Here is an 18338-nt window from a genome sequence, read left to right as displayed (position 1 = left end):
GTTTGACCCACAAAGTGTAGGAGTGTAAAAGAGAAGCCAGGATTCAGACTCACTGAGGTCTGGTCCTCGTATTCACTCTGAACAGCAGGAAGTCAGATTTGTTTGTTTACAGACGCTCGCTCTGATTGTTTCCTCTGATGATGTCAGAGTCGGGGTCAGTCTGCGTCAGCCGATAAAAGGAAGTGATGTCTGAAAATGTTTTTTGTTTTTCTGCCACTTTGGGTCAGACTCAGATCTCTCAACAACTGCTGGAGGGATTGATGTGAATTTTTTGTTACTGACTTTATTAACCCCCCCCCCCCCTTTTTTTTTTTTTTTTTTTTAAACCCCACAGTGAATTTAAAGACATTTGTGACAAACATTCCCATTCCTCACCGTTTAACTTTCCTTTGTCCAGTTCTTTGTTGTACAGTTAAATACCTGCAAATCCAACCTCGTTAAAAATCAGTTCAACTCAATTTTACAAATCTTAGCATGCTAAACATTCATGAAAAAGAGCAAGCTCAAAATAATTTTCTTAGATTATGCTTGTTGGACTTTTGTTATTATTGTCTTGTAGAAGAAATGTAAAAATCAAAGGTTTGGAATTTTTTTTTTTATGATTTTTATTATTATTTCAGTTAGGTGTTTGGTATAAATTAGGCTGTGTCCTGGTAGAAGGTTTTGGGGGGGGGGGGGGGGGGGGTTCATGTGTCTCCGGGTCTGCACAGCATACCTCTGTGCTGGGTCAGCAGTGCGCGTCCCCGCGGCGGTGGGCTCAGCCGCTGTGCGCCGTGAACGCGCCTCCCAATGCGGTTTGAATAAAGGAGGAAAAGAATCAGTTGATGCCGAAACAGAGATGAAACCGGCGCCGAGGAGCAGAGCAGAGACTCCTTCATCCTCCCATCTCAGCTGCTCTTTGTCAGCCGCTTCACGCTCAGAGTAGGATTTCTGTGAATGAGGACGCTCCGCCGGAGGGAGACTGCTCGGTTTGGACCGGGGCTGGCGGGGGGGGGGGAGGGGGGGTGACCGGGGGGGGGGGGGGTGTTTTGTCTCTAATTTCCTCCTCCGTGGTTTCTCTGAACCCGGCAGGATTCCGGATCCCTGCAGGATCTGATCACCTTTTGTTCGGGGAAAGAAGCGGCTGACGCTGCGGTGAGGTGGAGGACTCACCGGATCCGGTTTTTAATTGTGGCTCTTTTTTTTTTTTTTTTTTTTTTTAAATCAGCCTGTTCGTGCTCATTTCTCTCTCTACCGGACTGTGAGAGTGTGTGAACAGCTCTGACTGGATCATTTCTCCACAATCATTATTTCTTGTTTTTATTATTATTGCCATCATTGTTATCGTCCCCGGCTTTGTGTTTGCGCCTGCTCCCCTCTGTCTTTTGTGTGGAGCTCTTCCGTCGGTCCCGGACTCTGTCAGACTGCCCCGGTGTGTCCCGGATTGAGGACCACCATGCCGGAGTGTGTGTCGGTGTCAGAGTTCGTGCAGGAGGTTCAGGATGACTGGAGCTCCCCCACCACCTCCTCCTTCACCTCCAAGATGATGAGCTGCAGAAACACGGTCTACCTGCTGGAGGAGGTCAGTCTGCCGGGGTGATGGGGGCCTGGGGGCCTGGGGGCCCTGGAGGGGGGGTTGTGTGGTCACTCATTCAACAACTGTGACTCATGTTACCAGATAAATGGGAGGAACCAGTGACAGGTCTAGTAATCATTTCTTTATCTTTCAATCAGGGCTGGTCTAAGTCGCCTGGGGGCCCCAACGCCATTAATGAGTTACTGTGGAGCCCCCCCCCCCCACCCCAACCTTTTCCCTCTGCTGCTTTTCTAATTCTTTTCTAATGTAGGAAAACAAAACTAATGCCACCATTTTAAACAGTAAACAACCAACAAATACACACTTATAAATCCCATTTACATACATCCAGTAGACAGCTTGGCTCGACTGTGTGCCACTTTGTTTTGCTGCAATTTATACACCTTTTCCAGTTGCATATGTTTGTGTTGTTATAAACTCCTTGTTTGTTGTGTTGCATCTTATCTTTCACAGTTATCCATCTTTTAGATGCCTATTTCTCAGTTGTGAAGCTGAATGAAGAAAGTGAAATAAAGTGAAGAAAAAATGTTGACACCACAAATTCCTGGAAACTCTAATGAGGGATTTTAGTCCGACACACTCTGTTGCTCGTTGGAGTCGTTGACCTGGAGACTTAAGGTCTTTGGCTGGCCTGGCTGAGACCAGACACTCAAACTGCCCCCCCCCCCCTCTGCCCCCACCTTTAAACCCCAACAGAGTCAGCATATGTTACCAAGAAGCAGGCTAAACCTCATCAGTATTCGTAGCTATTGTTATTTATTGTTAATGAGGAGGAGCCAGAGAGATAATTGTTAACGAGGAGGAGCGTTAATGTGCAACCCTCATAATGATGCCAGATTAAAGGGAGATTGGAAAACCTTAATGAGAAAACCTTTATTCATAAAACACCTTGTTAACAGGACCACACCGTAAAGTTTCCTGCTGCCTTGTGAAGGTTGATTTTTAATAGCCTACCCCACGTTTTATTTGGAGAGCTAAGAAAGGATGAAATTGTACAGTTGAGGCCTTCATTTCCTCGTGTGTCTCTGACGCTTCATGCGGACAATCAGGCTGACGAGAAACCACACGGGGATGTAGCTGTCTGTTGTCAGAGAACAAAGCTTGTCCTCTGCCTGTGTGTTGAGTCAGCACCACAACCCCCCCCCCCCCCCTCCTGCATGAACACCACACAGACACACCCACGCACATATAATTGCAACATGACTCAATGTGTTAAGTGATCAATGTGTGTATTTGCTTGTGTGTGTTCAGGCTCTGGACAGTGACCGGCTGGTGCTGCAGAAGATGAAGAAAGCTGCTAAAGCCAAATACACATCAGGACAAGGTAAACACACGCACACGCGCACACACACACACACACACCTATTAATCTCTATAGTAACTCAACGTTTCCTTCAGATCACGTGTCTCAACTGGAGCAGTACATCAGTTCGATGGAGAAGCTGTCCGTCAACTGTCACTCAAACGGAGAGACGGAGGTCGGCTCGGCCTTCTGCCGCCTCGCAGACTTTTCTAAAGAGCTTGTGTCTCCAATGAAGAACCTGGTAAGTGACAGAAGTGTGACACCACCCATAAATGCATTAAGAACCCAAAGGTGGATTCCAACTCTCTGTTACTTTCTTCACCTTTTGAAAATCCACATCGGTCTAACTTAAACCTGATGGTAATAGCCAAGTAATGAAGGCTACCTCGGCCAGACTTCTTTGATAAACCCTCTGGCTGAAAACTCTCACACCAAACCTCCACTGAAAAATCTAAGATAAGATAAACTAATCCACTCCAAGCTCTTCTCTGAGCCGTCTAAATTTTACTTTTGCTTGGTCATTCCAGATTTCAGTTAGGGACACCTTTGATTAAAACCACTTGAGTCTTAACTTTTTAATTCAGCACCGTCTTCTAATAAAAACACTGCTATCTATTTAACCTTTCCAATTAGAACTCCCTCATGAGAACAATTTGATTACAAACTGATGGTTTGTTCCAAGCTTCACTAAAAAACAGCTCTCAGCCATTCAAAAGCAGTTTGATCTCCGCTGGTTAATTTCACCACCAGCTGAAACACCTTCTTGTTAGAAAACGTTATCTCTTCCAAACTACATTGAGGAATCCCTTCAATTTTAAACTTCTAATTGCTGAACTGTTCCATCCCAAACTTCATTGGAAAAAAAAAAAAAAGAAACTCCAATTAAAAACCGATTAATTTGCTTAACACGTTCTTTCCAAATTCAAGGCAGTTAAGAAATTATCTTGAAAACTAGCCGGCTTTTATCAGGTCTGGTCAAACTTCAGATGGTAAACAATCTAATTAAACAACAATTGGATCTTAGCTGTGTCTGTAGCTGAATAACTTTGAAATTATCTCCTATTCATTATTTAAATAACTTTAAAGACATTTTTCTCAAAGACTGAAATAATATGTGTAATAATTTTGCAGATATAGTTTGTCTGTCTGAATGTAAATGGATTTTCTCCATAATTGCTGAGCTGTGTTTGTGTGTGCAGTTAAAGAGCATGCTCCACAACATCAACTTCTTTCTGGACTCTCTGGTTAAAGGAGACCTGCGGGAGGTGAAGGGGGTGAGGACTTTATTCACTGTATCTTGTGCATAATTCATATCAAGTGTAACAGGAATAGACCTTTTGGTCCACGGGGTGGCGCTGTCTGTCAGCTCACTGATCATAAAGGGTTCATGCAGCAGGGAGGGGTGCCGTGGCTCTAAAGTGTGATCTTCTCCCGCTGTGTCTGCCTCTTCAGGACCTGAAGAAGCCTTTTGACCGAGCCTCGAGAGACTATGAGAGCAGATTGTGAGTGATGGTCACACAGTACATGTGAGCTTTGCTTTTCTGGACCGTTGATGTTTTCACACAACACTAGATTTTCTAGTTGTTTAAAGCTGAAGAGAGAAATCTGGAAAATAGAAAAATTAATAAGATAAAATAAATAAAATTAGAGAGACTGATCTGTTAATTAAGAAGCGCAGCGGAGGTTTGTTGGCTCGACTTCATTATTTCCCAGGTAGATGTGGGAAGAGAAGAAACTCCAACATCCTTTGGAAGATACAAAAGAGCTTTATCATGAGACCAACACTGGTAGAAATAATAAAGCTTAGTGAAACTAAAACCTCCAAAGAAAGTTCATTTCATAGTATCTGAAACCAGCGAACAATATCAACATATCTATGAATCTATTTTTATTGTTTTTACGTGCGGGTCTGCAGTAAACAGGTGGAAAAGGAGAAGAGGGAGCTGGCTCGTCAGTACGGGATGGTGAGGAGCGAGGTGAGCGGAGGAGAGATCGCAGAGGAGCTCGAGAAGGAGAGGCGCTCTTTCCAACTGAGCATGTGCGAGGTCAGTGACCGAATCCTCCTCCTAATCATCACCTTACCGTGGGAAAGTCAGCACGACAAACCTCTTATCTACGGCTGGATTGATGATCCACATGGCCGTCCTTCACCGAGCCGGAGCGTTATCAGCCGCTCGATGAGCTGAACCCTCTAAATCTGGTATCAGCGTTTGTCAGTTGTGACAGTGCTGCTGTGTTCAATGTCTTCATCAGTGGTATGCAGCTGGGCCAGACCAAAAACACAAAGAGGCCTGAGAAATAACCAGACTCCTCAGTTTTTTTAAGGAAAAGGAAAGATTTGAATTTGATTTCATCAGACACCCTGCTGGGTTAGTAAATGCTCAGCTGGCTCAGCTGTGCTATTCCTATTGTTTAGGATTGTTTTGTCATTGTTTCTTATTGTTTATTGTTCTCTCAGGACCTACAGCTGAGTCGGTGGAAATCATGGTCACTGATTTTGGTGAACAAACCAATAGGATTCCTGCACATTCCTCGAAGAGATATGACTAAATATGAGGTTCAGGGCAGGAAGGGCACAAAGGCCAACAGCAGAGGCGCTTCTGCTCAGAATAGATGATTCCTCAGTTCTGCTCGTTAAAACTTCAGTAAACATGCTCAGTTTAAGCCGTTATGAGATCCATCGAGCTCTTTGCTCAGCGTCTTTCACTGTGATGATTCAAATCTGCCCAACAGGAGAGACAGAGCTGCAGGGGAAAGACCGAAGTAAAGGAATCTGAGATAGTCAACACTCTCCCTGCTGCTTCTCAGCAACTCAGCAAGGAAATTTCACCATCATCACTTGAGAAATGTGCGTCAGCCTGATTTCTGATCTGTCACACTGACACCCTCCTCTTCTCTCTCAGTATCTAATTAAGGTCAATGAGATAAAGACGAAGAGAGGAGTCGACCTGCTGCAGAACCTCATCAAACACTACCACAGCCACAACAAGTAAGAGCACACACACACACACACACACACACACGTTCAGCAGCCTACATGCACTAAAATAATTTGTGTGTGTGTTTGCGTAGTTTCCTGCAGGAGTGTGTATCCACCACTCAGAGGCTGAAGCAGTACATGGAGGAGCTGAACGGGGTCTTGACCACAGTACGACAAAAGCCCATACACAACATCCTGTATACAACAGCACGCATACAACATCTTACATTCGACAACTTTGATTTTTTGCTCAATAGTGAGTGATCAGTGACTCAGGAGTCACCAACCAAACCAGAAAAGAGGCATAATTCATTATTTAGCATCAAAGCTTCTTAAAGTTGTGTTTAAATATACTGTCATTTGGAAAAACATCAGAGATGATCTCATGATAATAACATCTCAGACAAAATAATAAGCAGTGATTCATCCAATCTTCCAAAGAGACGCTAAGTGCATCAGCTTTAGAAAATGAAGTCTTCCCTATGTGTAAGTTTTAAACTGCTGTTATTCAAAGATCAACACTCATCATTATCATCAGTCATCAGAGCGATGACCATATCACATGCTGAGTTTTCAAAATAAGAGCACACTAATTCACTATCATGTATGATGAGTCCAACACGTCTGACAGTGTTTGATGAGCAAAGATCACTTTAACCTGGTCGCTAAATCATGTTGTGCGTTCGTTTGCTTGTGTGTGAAGGTGAAGCAGCGTCAGGAAGAGGAGAAGAGGCAGCTCTGTACGCTCAGAGATCAGCTGAGGCCGGTCGTCCACACAGAGCAGGTGAGATACAGAAACACACCGACAGAGTGACATTATCACACTCACAGGTTATTAAGCTGTGTGTGTCTGTTTCTTTGTGTGTGTGCAGGACTCTCTGCCTAAGCAGGTGTACAGCATGCATCAGCTGCTGGGAGACAAACAATATGGCATAGAAAGATCTGGATTCCTCTACAAGAAGAGTGACGGGTGAAGAAAAAAACAAAAAAACAAAAGGAACGCACACACACAAAGCAATGTGTCATTAATGTGACTACATTTCTGTCTGTTTGTGTTTCAGGTTGAGGAAAATGTGGCAGAAAAGGAAATGTTCAGTTCACAACTGTTACCTGACCATCGCACATGCTACTGTAAGCTCCTGTGTGCGACCTCTGACCTTTAACATTAAAGTGAAAATCGGAGCAGGAATTCTGGCTGCTTCACAATAAAAGCTGCCATGCTTTTATTGTGACGTACTGGCAGAAAACGAATGTTTGCTAATTCTTTCCTTTTTTGTTTTCAGCCATTTCACCAGCTCATTGGTTAATGGATTAATACTAACCTACCTGACCTAACCCCCCACCACCACCCTCCCTCCCCCCTTCTCTTCCTCAGCCCAACAAACCTCCTACCAGACTTAACCTGCTCACCTGTCAGGTTAAACCCAGTGTGGAGGACAAGAAATGCTTTGACCTCATCTCTCGTAAGACAGATTCACACACAAACACACACACACTGACGTAAAGTATTCCCCTGCTCTTCACCATCTCGACTAAACGCCTAATCCTAATCCTAACCCAGCTCACTAACATTCATCGTGATTTTTACTGCTGATCTTCACTCGTCTTGATTTGTTTCTTTGCTCTTTCACTGGTTTGACACAGTTTTTTTGTCTTAAGAGAAGAATCGGTGCGGATCAGGGACATGCTGAGGACAGAAATATTTTTCCAATCTCATGTTTACTCTGAGTTTAGAGAGACATTTTACTGCCGCGACCTTTCCATTATTCCTCCTGCTTAACAAATCCTATTTTATAGGCTTCACTCACACTCCGAGAGGTCAGCTGGTGAAAACATTTTCACTGATAGGCGGTTATTCACTATTTAGCTCCTCTTATGACTGTCGATCTCTGTATGGATCCATCTTCATCCTCTCAGGTTCTTCCAGATAAGGATGCAGGGAGAAGCCTCGCTAAGAGGAGACACAAATGCACAACGTTAGTTAGATGAGGACACCTGGGTTGAACGTAAACCTGCTGGACAAGACAGAAACTGCGCGTCAGTCTTTCTGTCCGAGAAATCTGACGGGCTTTAATACTGAGCATTATTAAAATGTGATGTATGACAAACACTTTGTCTTCCAGACAATCGGACGTACCACTTCCTGGCAGAAGATGAAGCTGAATGTGTGGCGTAAGTAACGGTATTTCATTTGTTGATACAAACTGATATTTGTGTGTTTATATGTGTCGATTATATTCTTAAAAAAAAAAATAAAAAATTACAACACAGTATTAATGGATCTCCAGTGTTTCTGAACACATGCTGGATGTGTTTTGTGTATTTGTGCGTTGCTCAGCTGGATCTCGGTGCTCAGTAACAGCAAGCAGGAAGCTCTCAGTATGGCTCTGGATGGCGGGAGGAGAGGAGGAGGAGGCGGGGAGAACAGCGTGGAGGATCTGACCCGGGCCATCACTGATGACATCAGACGCATGCCAGGAAATAACAACTGCTGTGACTGCGGCGCTCCAGGTAGACGATCAATCAACCAATGAATCAACACTCCTCATCTCTGCCCTCTTTTAACCAAACACCGACCGTAACGCTTTACTTAAGCAGGTCGTTTCATGACAACGAAAACGTTGAACAAAGAACAAACTGATTATTAAAAACAATCACGACTTCTCGGACAGTTTAAGTCATAACAACATTTATTGATTTGATTTGATCACTTTCAAGGCAAAGACAAAGAAGAAAGCCTTCTCCTATTTTTAAAAGTCAGTCATCTTCAGCTCCTCCATAAATTCTCCCCTCTTTTTATTTATTGTTCGTCTTTTATGCATCTATTTTAATCAGTAACTGGCACAGAGGCCGACAGGAAACAGGAAGCTGGGGGGCAGATCCCTGACTGAATTCAAACCAGAGATGCTGCGATTACATGGCATGCTCTCGAAAGCACTCGGCCATCAGCGCTCCAGATGAACCTCTTTAACTAAAACACAGTGATTTTTGTCTTTGAAATGTGGTTCTTCATTGTTTAACTCTCTCTCTCTCTCTCTCTGTAGATCCTGGATGGCTCTCGACCAACCTGGGTATCCTGACCTGTATCGAGTGCTCGGGGATCCATCGAGAGATGGGAGTCCACGTCTCCAGGATCCAGTCTCTGAGTCTGGACAGTCTAGGGACCTCAGACCTGCTGGTAGGTCAGCAGTCACAGTGTGTGTGGGGGGGGAGCTGTGGGCTTATTAGACTTAACACAGATTCAGTGTTAATATTTTGTGTTACTGTCACTTTTCAAACCAGTTTCAAAGTGTTTTTTTCAATCAGATGCGATGCCTTCTGGGATTAATGTCAGATTGTGAATATCGTTAATTAATTCAAATTTCCTCGACATGTACATCATTTAGGAAACTCCTCATTCTTTCTCTCTCTCCCTCCCAGTTGGCCAGGAATGTTGGAAACTCTGGTTTTAATGAAATACTGGAGGCAAACTTGCTGAGTCCGTCGCTGAAGCCTTCCCAAAACAGCCACATGTAAGCAAACCACACACGGTCGCACACGTCTCATGGGAACACACGCTGACACTGTGGTGCTGCGCAGGGCGGAGCGCAAAGACTTCATCCTGTCAAAGTATCAGGACGTCCACTTTGTCCGGCGGACCCACAGCTCCTCCGTAGCTCTGCGGCTCGGACTGCAGGAGGCGACAAAGAGCTGCGACATCTACAGTCTGATCCAGCTGTACGCTCAGAGGATGGACCTGAGCCAGCCGCTGCACACACACATTCAGGTATACACACATATACATATAAGTATGCACAAACAGGCAGTTTTTATACACAGGTGTTTGGGACACAAACACACACAGTGTGCACACTCTGACACACACATATATGGATATAGAAGTGTACACACACTCACATACAGGTGAATACATGTACTTTGCTGTATGTAGAGATACACACACGCACACAAGTTCATACACTCAGAAATATGTTTCCATGCCAACAGGAAAAAGGGGAGACCGCTCTCCATCTAGCCGTCCTATTGGCTGACAGGACATCGTTGCACATCCTGGACTTCCTGGCTCAAAACTGGTCTGATACAATGATTTTTCCACCTCAGTGTGTGTTACTGTGTACTGTGTACTGTGTTTACTTGTGTTTACCGACATGGGTTTTTGTTTGTTTGTTTTTTTGTAGCTCCAATGTTGACATGCCGACATCATCAGGAAACACAGCTCTGCACTACAGCTGTCTGCACAACAAGAGCGACTGTGTGAAACTACTGCTGAGAGCCAGAGCCAACACACACATCAGTAATACAAACACACAATCCTTGTGTTATTGGATTTGACTGACTGACTGACTGACCGACCTGCTTTGAGAGGAAACACTGATATTTTTTGGTAAATTTTTGATAATGAGATCATGTGAGGTTATTATTGGAAGATGGTAAGACTTCTGAAGGTGAGGATTTATTTCAAAGAATGAAATTAAGGCATTTTTACAAAATTTAAGGACATTCAGGGAGCATGGGGATGTATGTCTAAGGTCAGGCCACGATTGAAGAAATTTTTAGAAACATGATAACTGAAAGAAATTCGAGGGGGGTAAATTTCCAAACATGGCAACATTTTTTGACAGTGTTGTCTTGATTTATGGGCAATTATGCAAATCCGGGGCATTTTAATACACAAGACTTTTCTAATTGTGCTGCCAGAAGACATCTCAGACAATTATTTTGTGTGTTTGTGTGTGACCAGAGAACGATTTGGGAGAAACAGCTCTGGATGTGAGCCGCAGGTTGAAGCACAACCACTGTGAGGCGCTGGTGAGCTGATCCCTCTGATCATAGTCCCCCTTCTTCACATGAGACTGTTTGTGGTGACTGTACGTGTGTGTGTACAGCTGCTGCAGGCCCAGTCCAACCAGTTTGACCATCACATCCATGTGGAGTATGAATGGAGGCTTCGTCACGATGACCTCTATGACAGTGATGACGACTTTGATGACAGGGTAACTATGGAAACGGACAGCTCTGTAATCTGTCTTCATCCCAGGCGTGTACGGTTAATAGGTCATGGTTTGCTTTTATAAAATAAAGAAATAATGTCGCTTAAAATAACTAAATTAACTAATTAATTCGATTAACACGAGTAACTGAGTGATTCTTATTGATAGATGATATTTAAGTCAAGACTTCTATTGACATCTTTTGTTAAACCGTGCTTCACTAATTAGTCTTCAGTGAAGCATATTTTATTGATTCGTCCCAAAATGTCCACCAACATGGCAGCACAGCCTTCATGCAGAATAAAAAAAACAAAACTCCTTTTTTACTTTGTTTGAGGCTGTAAGGCTGAAGACTCATTTCATTTTTAGAAACTCTTCTCTCATCCAGTTTGTGATGAGCAGACTAAAAATAGTTCAGACACGCTTCCATAAGAAAATCAACCTGCAGCTATAAAAGTGACATGACATTTAAATAGTACTGTTTTTGGATTGTGGATTGTAATTCTTGCATTTATGTGTTTTTATATTCTCTTTCTAGTATTTGGAAGCATTGTATATGTAGTATGAGATCTTTTATGTACATTGAATATTATTTATTTAGCTTTTTATTGCATTTTGTCCCGCTTCAGAACGGTCCCGTGAAAAAGGAGCGCACGTCCTCCGCCTCTTCGTCCTCCTTCACCTCCTCCTTCTCCTTCACTTCCCGTCCCTTCAGCTTCAGCCAGTCAACGTCCTCCTCCGTCATCGTGCCTTCTTCTTCTGCAGCAGCAGCAGGAGGGGGTCTGCTCAGTGTGGGGAGGCGGCTCGCCATGGCCATGGAGCTGCACGGCCGACCCGCTGGCCCCGCTCCCAGCCCCCCTCCACCTCCCCCGTCCTCCCCTGCACCCCCGCTGCCCCCTAGGGTCAAAGGTGAGCTCTGACTTTGATCACCTGCACTGCAATATCTCAAACGGCACGTTTAGCAGTGAATCAATCGGTATGTGCCCGTGAAGTACACAGATTTTATCAAGGCAGTCAGATAAAGATAGAGGAAGTTCATTTATATAAACAGGAGCAGAAAGAAAAGATCAGTCTTCCAGCTCTGCTCTCTGTCCCCCCTCCGCCCCCCCAGCTCCCAGTGTTCCCCCACCTCCGCCTCCTGCTGGGGGGGAGGGAGTTGGTATGGAGGAGGATGAAGAGGGGGAGGTTTTCTTCTCCTTAACGGGAAACAAAAAGTCAACCCCTCCCCCTCCCATCGCAGCCCGGCACAAGAGGAGCTGCTCCGAGTCCAGCAAGCACGGTAACATCTGAGCCATGCACTGGAATTAATCTGTCTGAGTGACGCTATGTAATTAACTGTGTGTGTGTGTGTGTGTGTGTGTGTGTGTGTGTGTGCAGATTATGGGTTTCCCACCAGTCCAAGGATCTACGGTGGTCCAGATTCTTCCTTTAAGAAGTGTGTGTGAGTATCTGAGAGACAAACACTGAAATGGTATCACAAAAAGCACAAGAGAGCGAGGCCTCTGATTGGTCCAGGAGCTGAGCCCGTGTACTAACATGCAGCATTTTACATGTTTTAGAGAAAACAAATTACGTATAATCAAAGGGAACACATGTCAAAAGAGATAAGTAAACAATAGAAACCTTGGCAGTCTGAACAAATACAACTGTCAACGCAACAACAACATGGTTGTCGTCATTCTCATCAAGACAAAAAGAAACACTACTAAACATCTGAATCACAGACATCCCGCATATATATGTATACATACATATATATATATATAAAGCTGATTTAGGGTAAATGTTAAATTTTTAGGTTCTCTTGAATTAGTTACTCTAAAATTGCATTCATCTTCATGCACTTATTTCTGCCCAGTATTTGTTTAAACTCCCTGACCTTGGTGAGTGAGATCCCAAAGTGTCCAACTGTGGTTTGTTGAAATTTATTTAAATGTCTTAAATGATGCAGCAGATGTAGAATATTTCCACTTTCTGGGACAAATGGGCCATAAAAAAAAAACTAGTAGCCTTTGGTTTGTATTTTTTTTTTTATTATTCTTTAGAGGGAAACAAGCTGCAGCAACAAGAAAACAAAAACAAAAAACATCCTTTCATGAAATTGAAGGATCATTTTGTTAAAAGTGTAAAGTCGGAAAGTGAAATGAAGATAGTTCTGTTCGTATGATGTGACTGCGCTGTCCTCTGGTGGACTGGAGCTTCATTTCAGGTCTGTTTAATGGAAACACCACAGATGACAAACCTGTCCCTGTCTGTGTCCCCCCCGTCTCCAGGCCGGCTTCTCCTCTCAGCTCGCTGGCTGAACGACCAGACAGAGGTACGATCCAGAGTCTTCGTCTCGCTTCCACATCTGTTTTACCTGTCTGCGGTCTGCTGAATTTATCATGTGTACCTGCGGCGAAAGTGAGCTGCAGGCCTGGTGTCCTCAACCAGGGGTCAGGAGAGGAGGAGGAGGACGGCAGACACGCATTTGGTTTTTAATCCAGTTTTTTAAGCAGATTAGTTTACAATCACCTTCATAATTTTATTTGTTGTTTTAACGATGTGATGATGAGGTGGTCAAGAGAAACTGTTGTGATTATCTATCAATTTGTCTTATAAAGTAAAAGTGTTTGATATCTTCAAGCCAACAAAGAATTTCCCTGATGGCAGAGTTTCTTGTTGTTGCAATGAGATCTTTTAGTTTTGACCAATTGGCCAAGAAAAAGGAAAAAAGGGGTTAAAAAACAAACAAAACAAAAACAGATTATATTATTTTGTACTTAAGGAAATTGAACATCATTTTTTTTGTAATTGAATTTTATTTTACAAAATAAAAGTGAGTTAGAGAAAATGTTTTTGAATTTTCCAGATGAAGCAGCTGCTTCCGGTTTTGCTCCTCCTCCTCTTAAAATAATGAAATCTTTTGAATTTTTCATCTCTGAGGTTTTTGGAGGGCGGACAGCGACGGTAGCTCCTCCCACTATCTCCACCCAGTGAGTAAAGCTCCGCCCAATGGGTCCCCCGCCAATCAGCGCTCTCAAAGCTTTGAGAATGACCTCAGAGGCCCCGCCCCCCAGCCACTTCCTCGAAGATCATTGGTCAGTCAGACAGCAAACGCTGTTATTGTGGTTGCTTCAAATTTTAAAATCAATAGAACAAATGACAGAAAGTAAGAAAGTGACCAAATATGTAGCTACGCAGTGTAGTGTATTTTTGATAATTATTAAATGAAAGAATATTATTAGGAGGAACATCTCCAGAATTATTTCCTTGTGTCCATCAGCCCCGGGGCACGGCGAGTCGGCGGGTTCAGGCGCTGTATGACTGCCAGGCCGATCACCACGATGAGCTGAGCTTCTTAGAGGGACAGGTGCTGGTGGTTCTGGGACAGGAGGACAGCGACTGGTGGGTGAGTATCGATATATTCAGCTCCGGATGATAGAAACTTGGATGCTAGAAAACTAAAAACAAACGTATCACATAATTCATTGAACGAATAACTAAAGTTTTAGAACAAAAACTTATTCAGCAGCTTATGCTGAATGACCTTCACCACAAAAATACAGCAAAATATGAAGAGTGCAGGTTAGAACTCAACTACAAGTCTCAGTAAGAAACATTAAATCCTTTCACTGTTTTTAAAAATGGATGCAGCCATACCGCAGAAGAGCCCTGAACCTGCACTCTGTCTAATGACCATCAGGCTCCACTTCTCTTCTTCTCAGGAGTCATATTGTATTTAGGTCGAAGTGAAAATGGCTCCACTCCTTCTGTTGATTTATGACATCGGTAAATGTTTTCTTCATGAGTTTATGGCCCCAGTTTCCAGTTTCAAGTCTTCTTCAATGCAATATTCCTATTTCAAAATTCTCCCCCGCTTCGAGGAAAACAGGCCATAAATTGGAGTAAACCAGAGGCTGTGTGATGAGGAGACTGGACCACACACAGTGTTCCTGGTTTGAAAAAACCAGAAAAATGTTTGATGGCAAAATTGCAGACTTGAGGCTTCAGAGCAGCAGCTCACAAACCAACCGGCTTGTGGACAGCCTGAAAACGTTTAATGAACATTTAAACATGTGAGTGTGTGTCTGTGTGTGCAGCACGGTTACATCGAAGACGAACCGGAGCAGAGAGGTTTGTTTCCGTCCTCCTTCGTCCAGCTACTCTCAGACTGACACAATCCTGGACGGATCCAAACGACACCAGACCAGATCCACGCTGAGCAGCTGAAGCTGAAACCCCTGATCTTCAGTGGACCGGGTCAGCGATCTGGTTTATGTTAACAGCCTGTTAACAGCCGGGTTGTCATGGCAACCTACTCACCGTCTGCTTCCCGTTACCATGGAAACGTCACAGATGACCTTTAAGTGAAGACTAGATCTTAAAGTGGGTCTCGTTTTAACGTCGCCATGGAGACGGCCTCACGCCGAGACTGATCCGCGATGATTCAGCGTTGACGATTCTTTTATTTATTTCCGTCGATTTATTTAAAAATGCAAAAGCACACATCCAACGACTGCACAACGAAACTCCAGTCTGCTGGACTTTTATTTTGAGGCTCCTCTAAACAACGTTTCCAGTTCGTGTTTATTTATCTCAATCTACTGAAAGTTACTGATCCTCATACAAGCTGCCTCTGGCCCATTTCAGGCTTCTGCTCTTCAGGGGGGGGCAGGACCCGACAGGATGGGTCCTCTAATGGACCCGATCCGTGAAGTGACACTGAAGACCAAAGGATCAAAACCACGCCTGCTCTAAATTCAGGTTAAAGTAGTCTCACCTTGTTGACCCGTTTTCTCTGATTTGGTCCGTAAAGTTGGACCTTCAGACGAGGTGAAGCCTGAAATGAGACACATCTGATGCTTCCAGCTGCCTTCGATGTCCCGAGATATCACAACAGCTCAGTGAGTAAGTGCCATGACAATTGTTTTTTTTTTTTTTTAATTTTAAGAAACAAAGTTCCTACCAAAAAAAAAAAAAAAAAGAAGCCAAAAACTTTTCTAACATAACTAAACATATGTGTTATGTCATTAACTCTTGATCTAACAAGATTGTGACTTAGTGTTAACATTTAACAATACAAAAAATATCTTGTCCAAAACTGAGCAGATTTTGTCACAGTGGCCGTTAATGCCATTCTTGCCCATCTGGGTTTGATCGCTTCAACCATTACCTCCAAAGTTTGAAGGACTTTTTTGGACAAAAGACAAAAACACCTTGAACTTTGTGTTATACATGTTTTTTTGTTTTTTTTTATTTCGTTCAAAGTGACAGTGGCTGGTTCATGGTTCATGTTGTTTTTTTTGTCGGCTGAGATATGACAGTGCTTCTGTTTGTCAGTCATTCATCTATGAATACATGAATAAATGAATGAATGGATGATCAGTAGGTTGTTTAAGAGAAACTGACGCCTGTTTTTTCAAACAGAGTCACAGTTTAAAATTGATGCGCTGAATTAAAGCTATAGTAACTGAACATACATCACACATACATCTTGTTTGGTCAGCGGACGACACTGTTTTAAGTTTTTCAGATCACAAACAACCAAATATGATGAAATAACAAGCAGCTGATTGGTTGATTTTAATGACTCTGCACATTCTTGCGTCCCTGATGGAAATAAACTCAAAATTTATACAGACTGCACAGAAATGAAGAAGCACAACTTTGGATTTATACTTACAATAAACTTGCTTAATTGTGAGGAAGCAAAAAGTTTAAAACAACTTAGCTTGTTCTAAGCTGGAAGTTAGATCCAGCTCAGGACACTGGAGGGCCGCTGCTCTGTCACTTAGTTCTGAGCTGGTTTAATGGCACATTCAGGCATTCCCTGTCAAGTCGTAAAGCGGATAATTTCTGAGTTTACTAGCAGGAAGTCTTCCAACAAAACGTTACACCTCAGCTTTGAAAGAAAACTTTTAAAAAACGAGCAGCAGATGTTTCAAATTAAACCGGCAGCTTTAGATGACTCAGCAGTCGACTTTAAGAGTCTACGTGAGTTGTTCCAAACGAAGAGAAATTAAGCTACGCTCTTCTCACGCAGAAGAGAAGAGCAGCAGAGCTAACAACAGCACAGCAGCCTCCAAATGATGATTCAGCATTCATGATTATTTCTAAGGCTTCGGTCGGCTTCAAGCACAGTGCTTCTTGGATTGTCTGACAGTATCTGAAACGTCTTTTTCTGACAAATGCATTGAACAAGGTCTGAAGACAGTGACTGGCCAGTTGTGGAAGTAAGAATGTCTTTAAGCTTCTCTTTGTCTCTCAAACTCTACTTCTGTCACTTTTCACACGAACATGACTATAAAAACACAGTTTTTCTTTGAGCTGAGAGTGCGTCGCACAAAAGAAACAGTTGTTGGAGGAATCTAAGAGGCGCTGTGAGGCTTTTTTTTTTTTAAACTCTGTCTTCAGCGAATTGTTCTAACATCAAACCACATATTAATCAGACTCACAATCCAACAAACTTAACGAGTGAGAAGACACCTCAAACTACAAACACTTACACATCTGTGTGGACAATAGTACGGCTGAACGATTAATCCTTTGTTAATCGTAACTGCCATTTCAGCCAACACATTAAGCAAACTGCCAAAAGCTGCAATGTAAAAACAATTTAATGCAGCGAGTTGGACCCAGACCAAAGGCATGGCTTTTCTCCTTATAAGACGGTCATACTGAGCAATGTTCCCCAAATCAGAAGTGGCCTCAGCCAGCTGTCTGCACACCCACGTTCACGTGACCCATCATGAAGACAAGTTGATGAAAGCTGTCGTCATAATTCATCTCAGGAACAAAAACAAATATTTGGGGGGATTAGTCAGAATAAATCACAAATCAATAAATTAACAATCTAAAAGATACTGACAGCAGCTCGTGGTTTCTCGTGAATGATTGATTGGCCCATGTAGTGTCTGATAGGATCCATCCCCCAATGGATATGTGTCGCTGCCTTTAGGACTCTACGGTCATCAAACCTGATGTCTCCGTAAAGCAGATCAGGTTACTCTTTGGAAAATCTTCCTCATGTCTGAGACGCACTGCAATCTCATCAACTTTCAAAAACTGGTGGCCATATCAGCGGAAATACACCAAACCTGCAACTGCACTGGAAATTAATTAAATCCATTCAATTAACCCCTCACACATTATTTTATTCTATAGTAGATGCTGATTAAGAAATCTTCTCAGTACGAAGTGTTAGCCCATTTTCACACAAAATACAACTGCTGTGAATGACACAACAAAACAACAAACCACCTCCACTTGGAAAAAGGCACAAAATAAAATCACAATCACAATATCTGGGGATATTTTCCTCAGATCTCCCAGCCCTAGATAAAATGCAACAGCTTTTTTTCTACATTCACAGTAGAGGTGTGAAACCTCCAGCATGCTGTTATCTCCCTTTGACACAAACCTCAGCCGTCGGCCGACTCACTCTTCTGTAACCTGCAGGACTGGTCAGTTTCTCCTTATATTATTTATATGGCTGGCCATTTTTGG

The 18338-nt window shown here is 43.1% G+C and overlaps 1 protein-coding gene across 1 annotated transcript; it reads left to right on the top strand.

The window, feature by feature from the left end:
• Positions 1 to 1298: 1298 nt before the first annotated feature.
• On the top strand, positions 1299 to 15767 carry unm_sa1614 (un-named sa1614). Its single transcript, XM_029502065.1, has 26 exons — positions 1299 to 1561; positions 2828 to 2900; positions 2975 to 3120; positions 4079 to 4153; positions 4332 to 4381; positions 4795 to 4924; positions 5783 to 5868; positions 5952 to 6027; positions 6563 to 6643; positions 6732 to 6829; positions 6921 to 6990; positions 7235 to 7322; positions 7983 to 8031; positions 8198 to 8370; positions 8904 to 9037; positions 9280 to 9371; positions 9439 to 9625; positions 9847 to 10153; positions 10601 to 10668; positions 10746 to 10853; positions 11480 to 11759; positions 12228 to 12291; positions 13124 to 13167; positions 13776 to 13930; positions 14116 to 14241; positions 14933 to 15767. Exons 1-26 carry the CDS (start codon positions 1436 to 1438, stop codon positions 15005 to 15007), a joined length of 2961 nt encoding a protein of 986 aa, XP_029357925.1. The 5' UTR covers positions 1299 to 1435; the 3' UTR covers positions 15008 to 15767.
• The last annotated feature ends 2571 nt before the right edge of the window (positions 15768 to 18338 follow it).

The sequence above is a fragment of the Echeneis naucrates genome, chromosome 5, assembly GCF_900963305.1.
Source record: "Echeneis naucrates chromosome 5, fEcheNa1.1, whole genome shotgun sequence".
NCBI classification, from domain to species: domain Eukaryota; kingdom Metazoa; phylum Chordata; class Actinopteri; order Carangiformes; family Echeneidae; genus Echeneis; species Echeneis naucrates.
This window is presented reverse-complemented; position numbering and strand designations above follow the sequence as displayed.

Excerpts from the sequence above, each read along its gene's own strand:
- unm_sa1614 (XM_029502065.1), top strand. The coding sequence starts at position 1,436 with ATGCCGGAGTGTGTGTCGGTGTCAGAGTTCGTGCAGGAGGTTCAGGAT. Across the intron at positions 4,382-4,794 it reads AGAGACTATGAGAGCAGATT|TAAACAGGTGGAAAAGGAGA; the intron begins GTGAGTGATGGT and ends GCGGGTCTGCAG. Across the intron at positions 9,038-9,279 it reads TAGGGACCTCAGACCTGCTG|TTGGCCAGGAATGTTGGAAA; the intron begins GTAGGTCAGCAG and ends TCTCCCTCCCAG.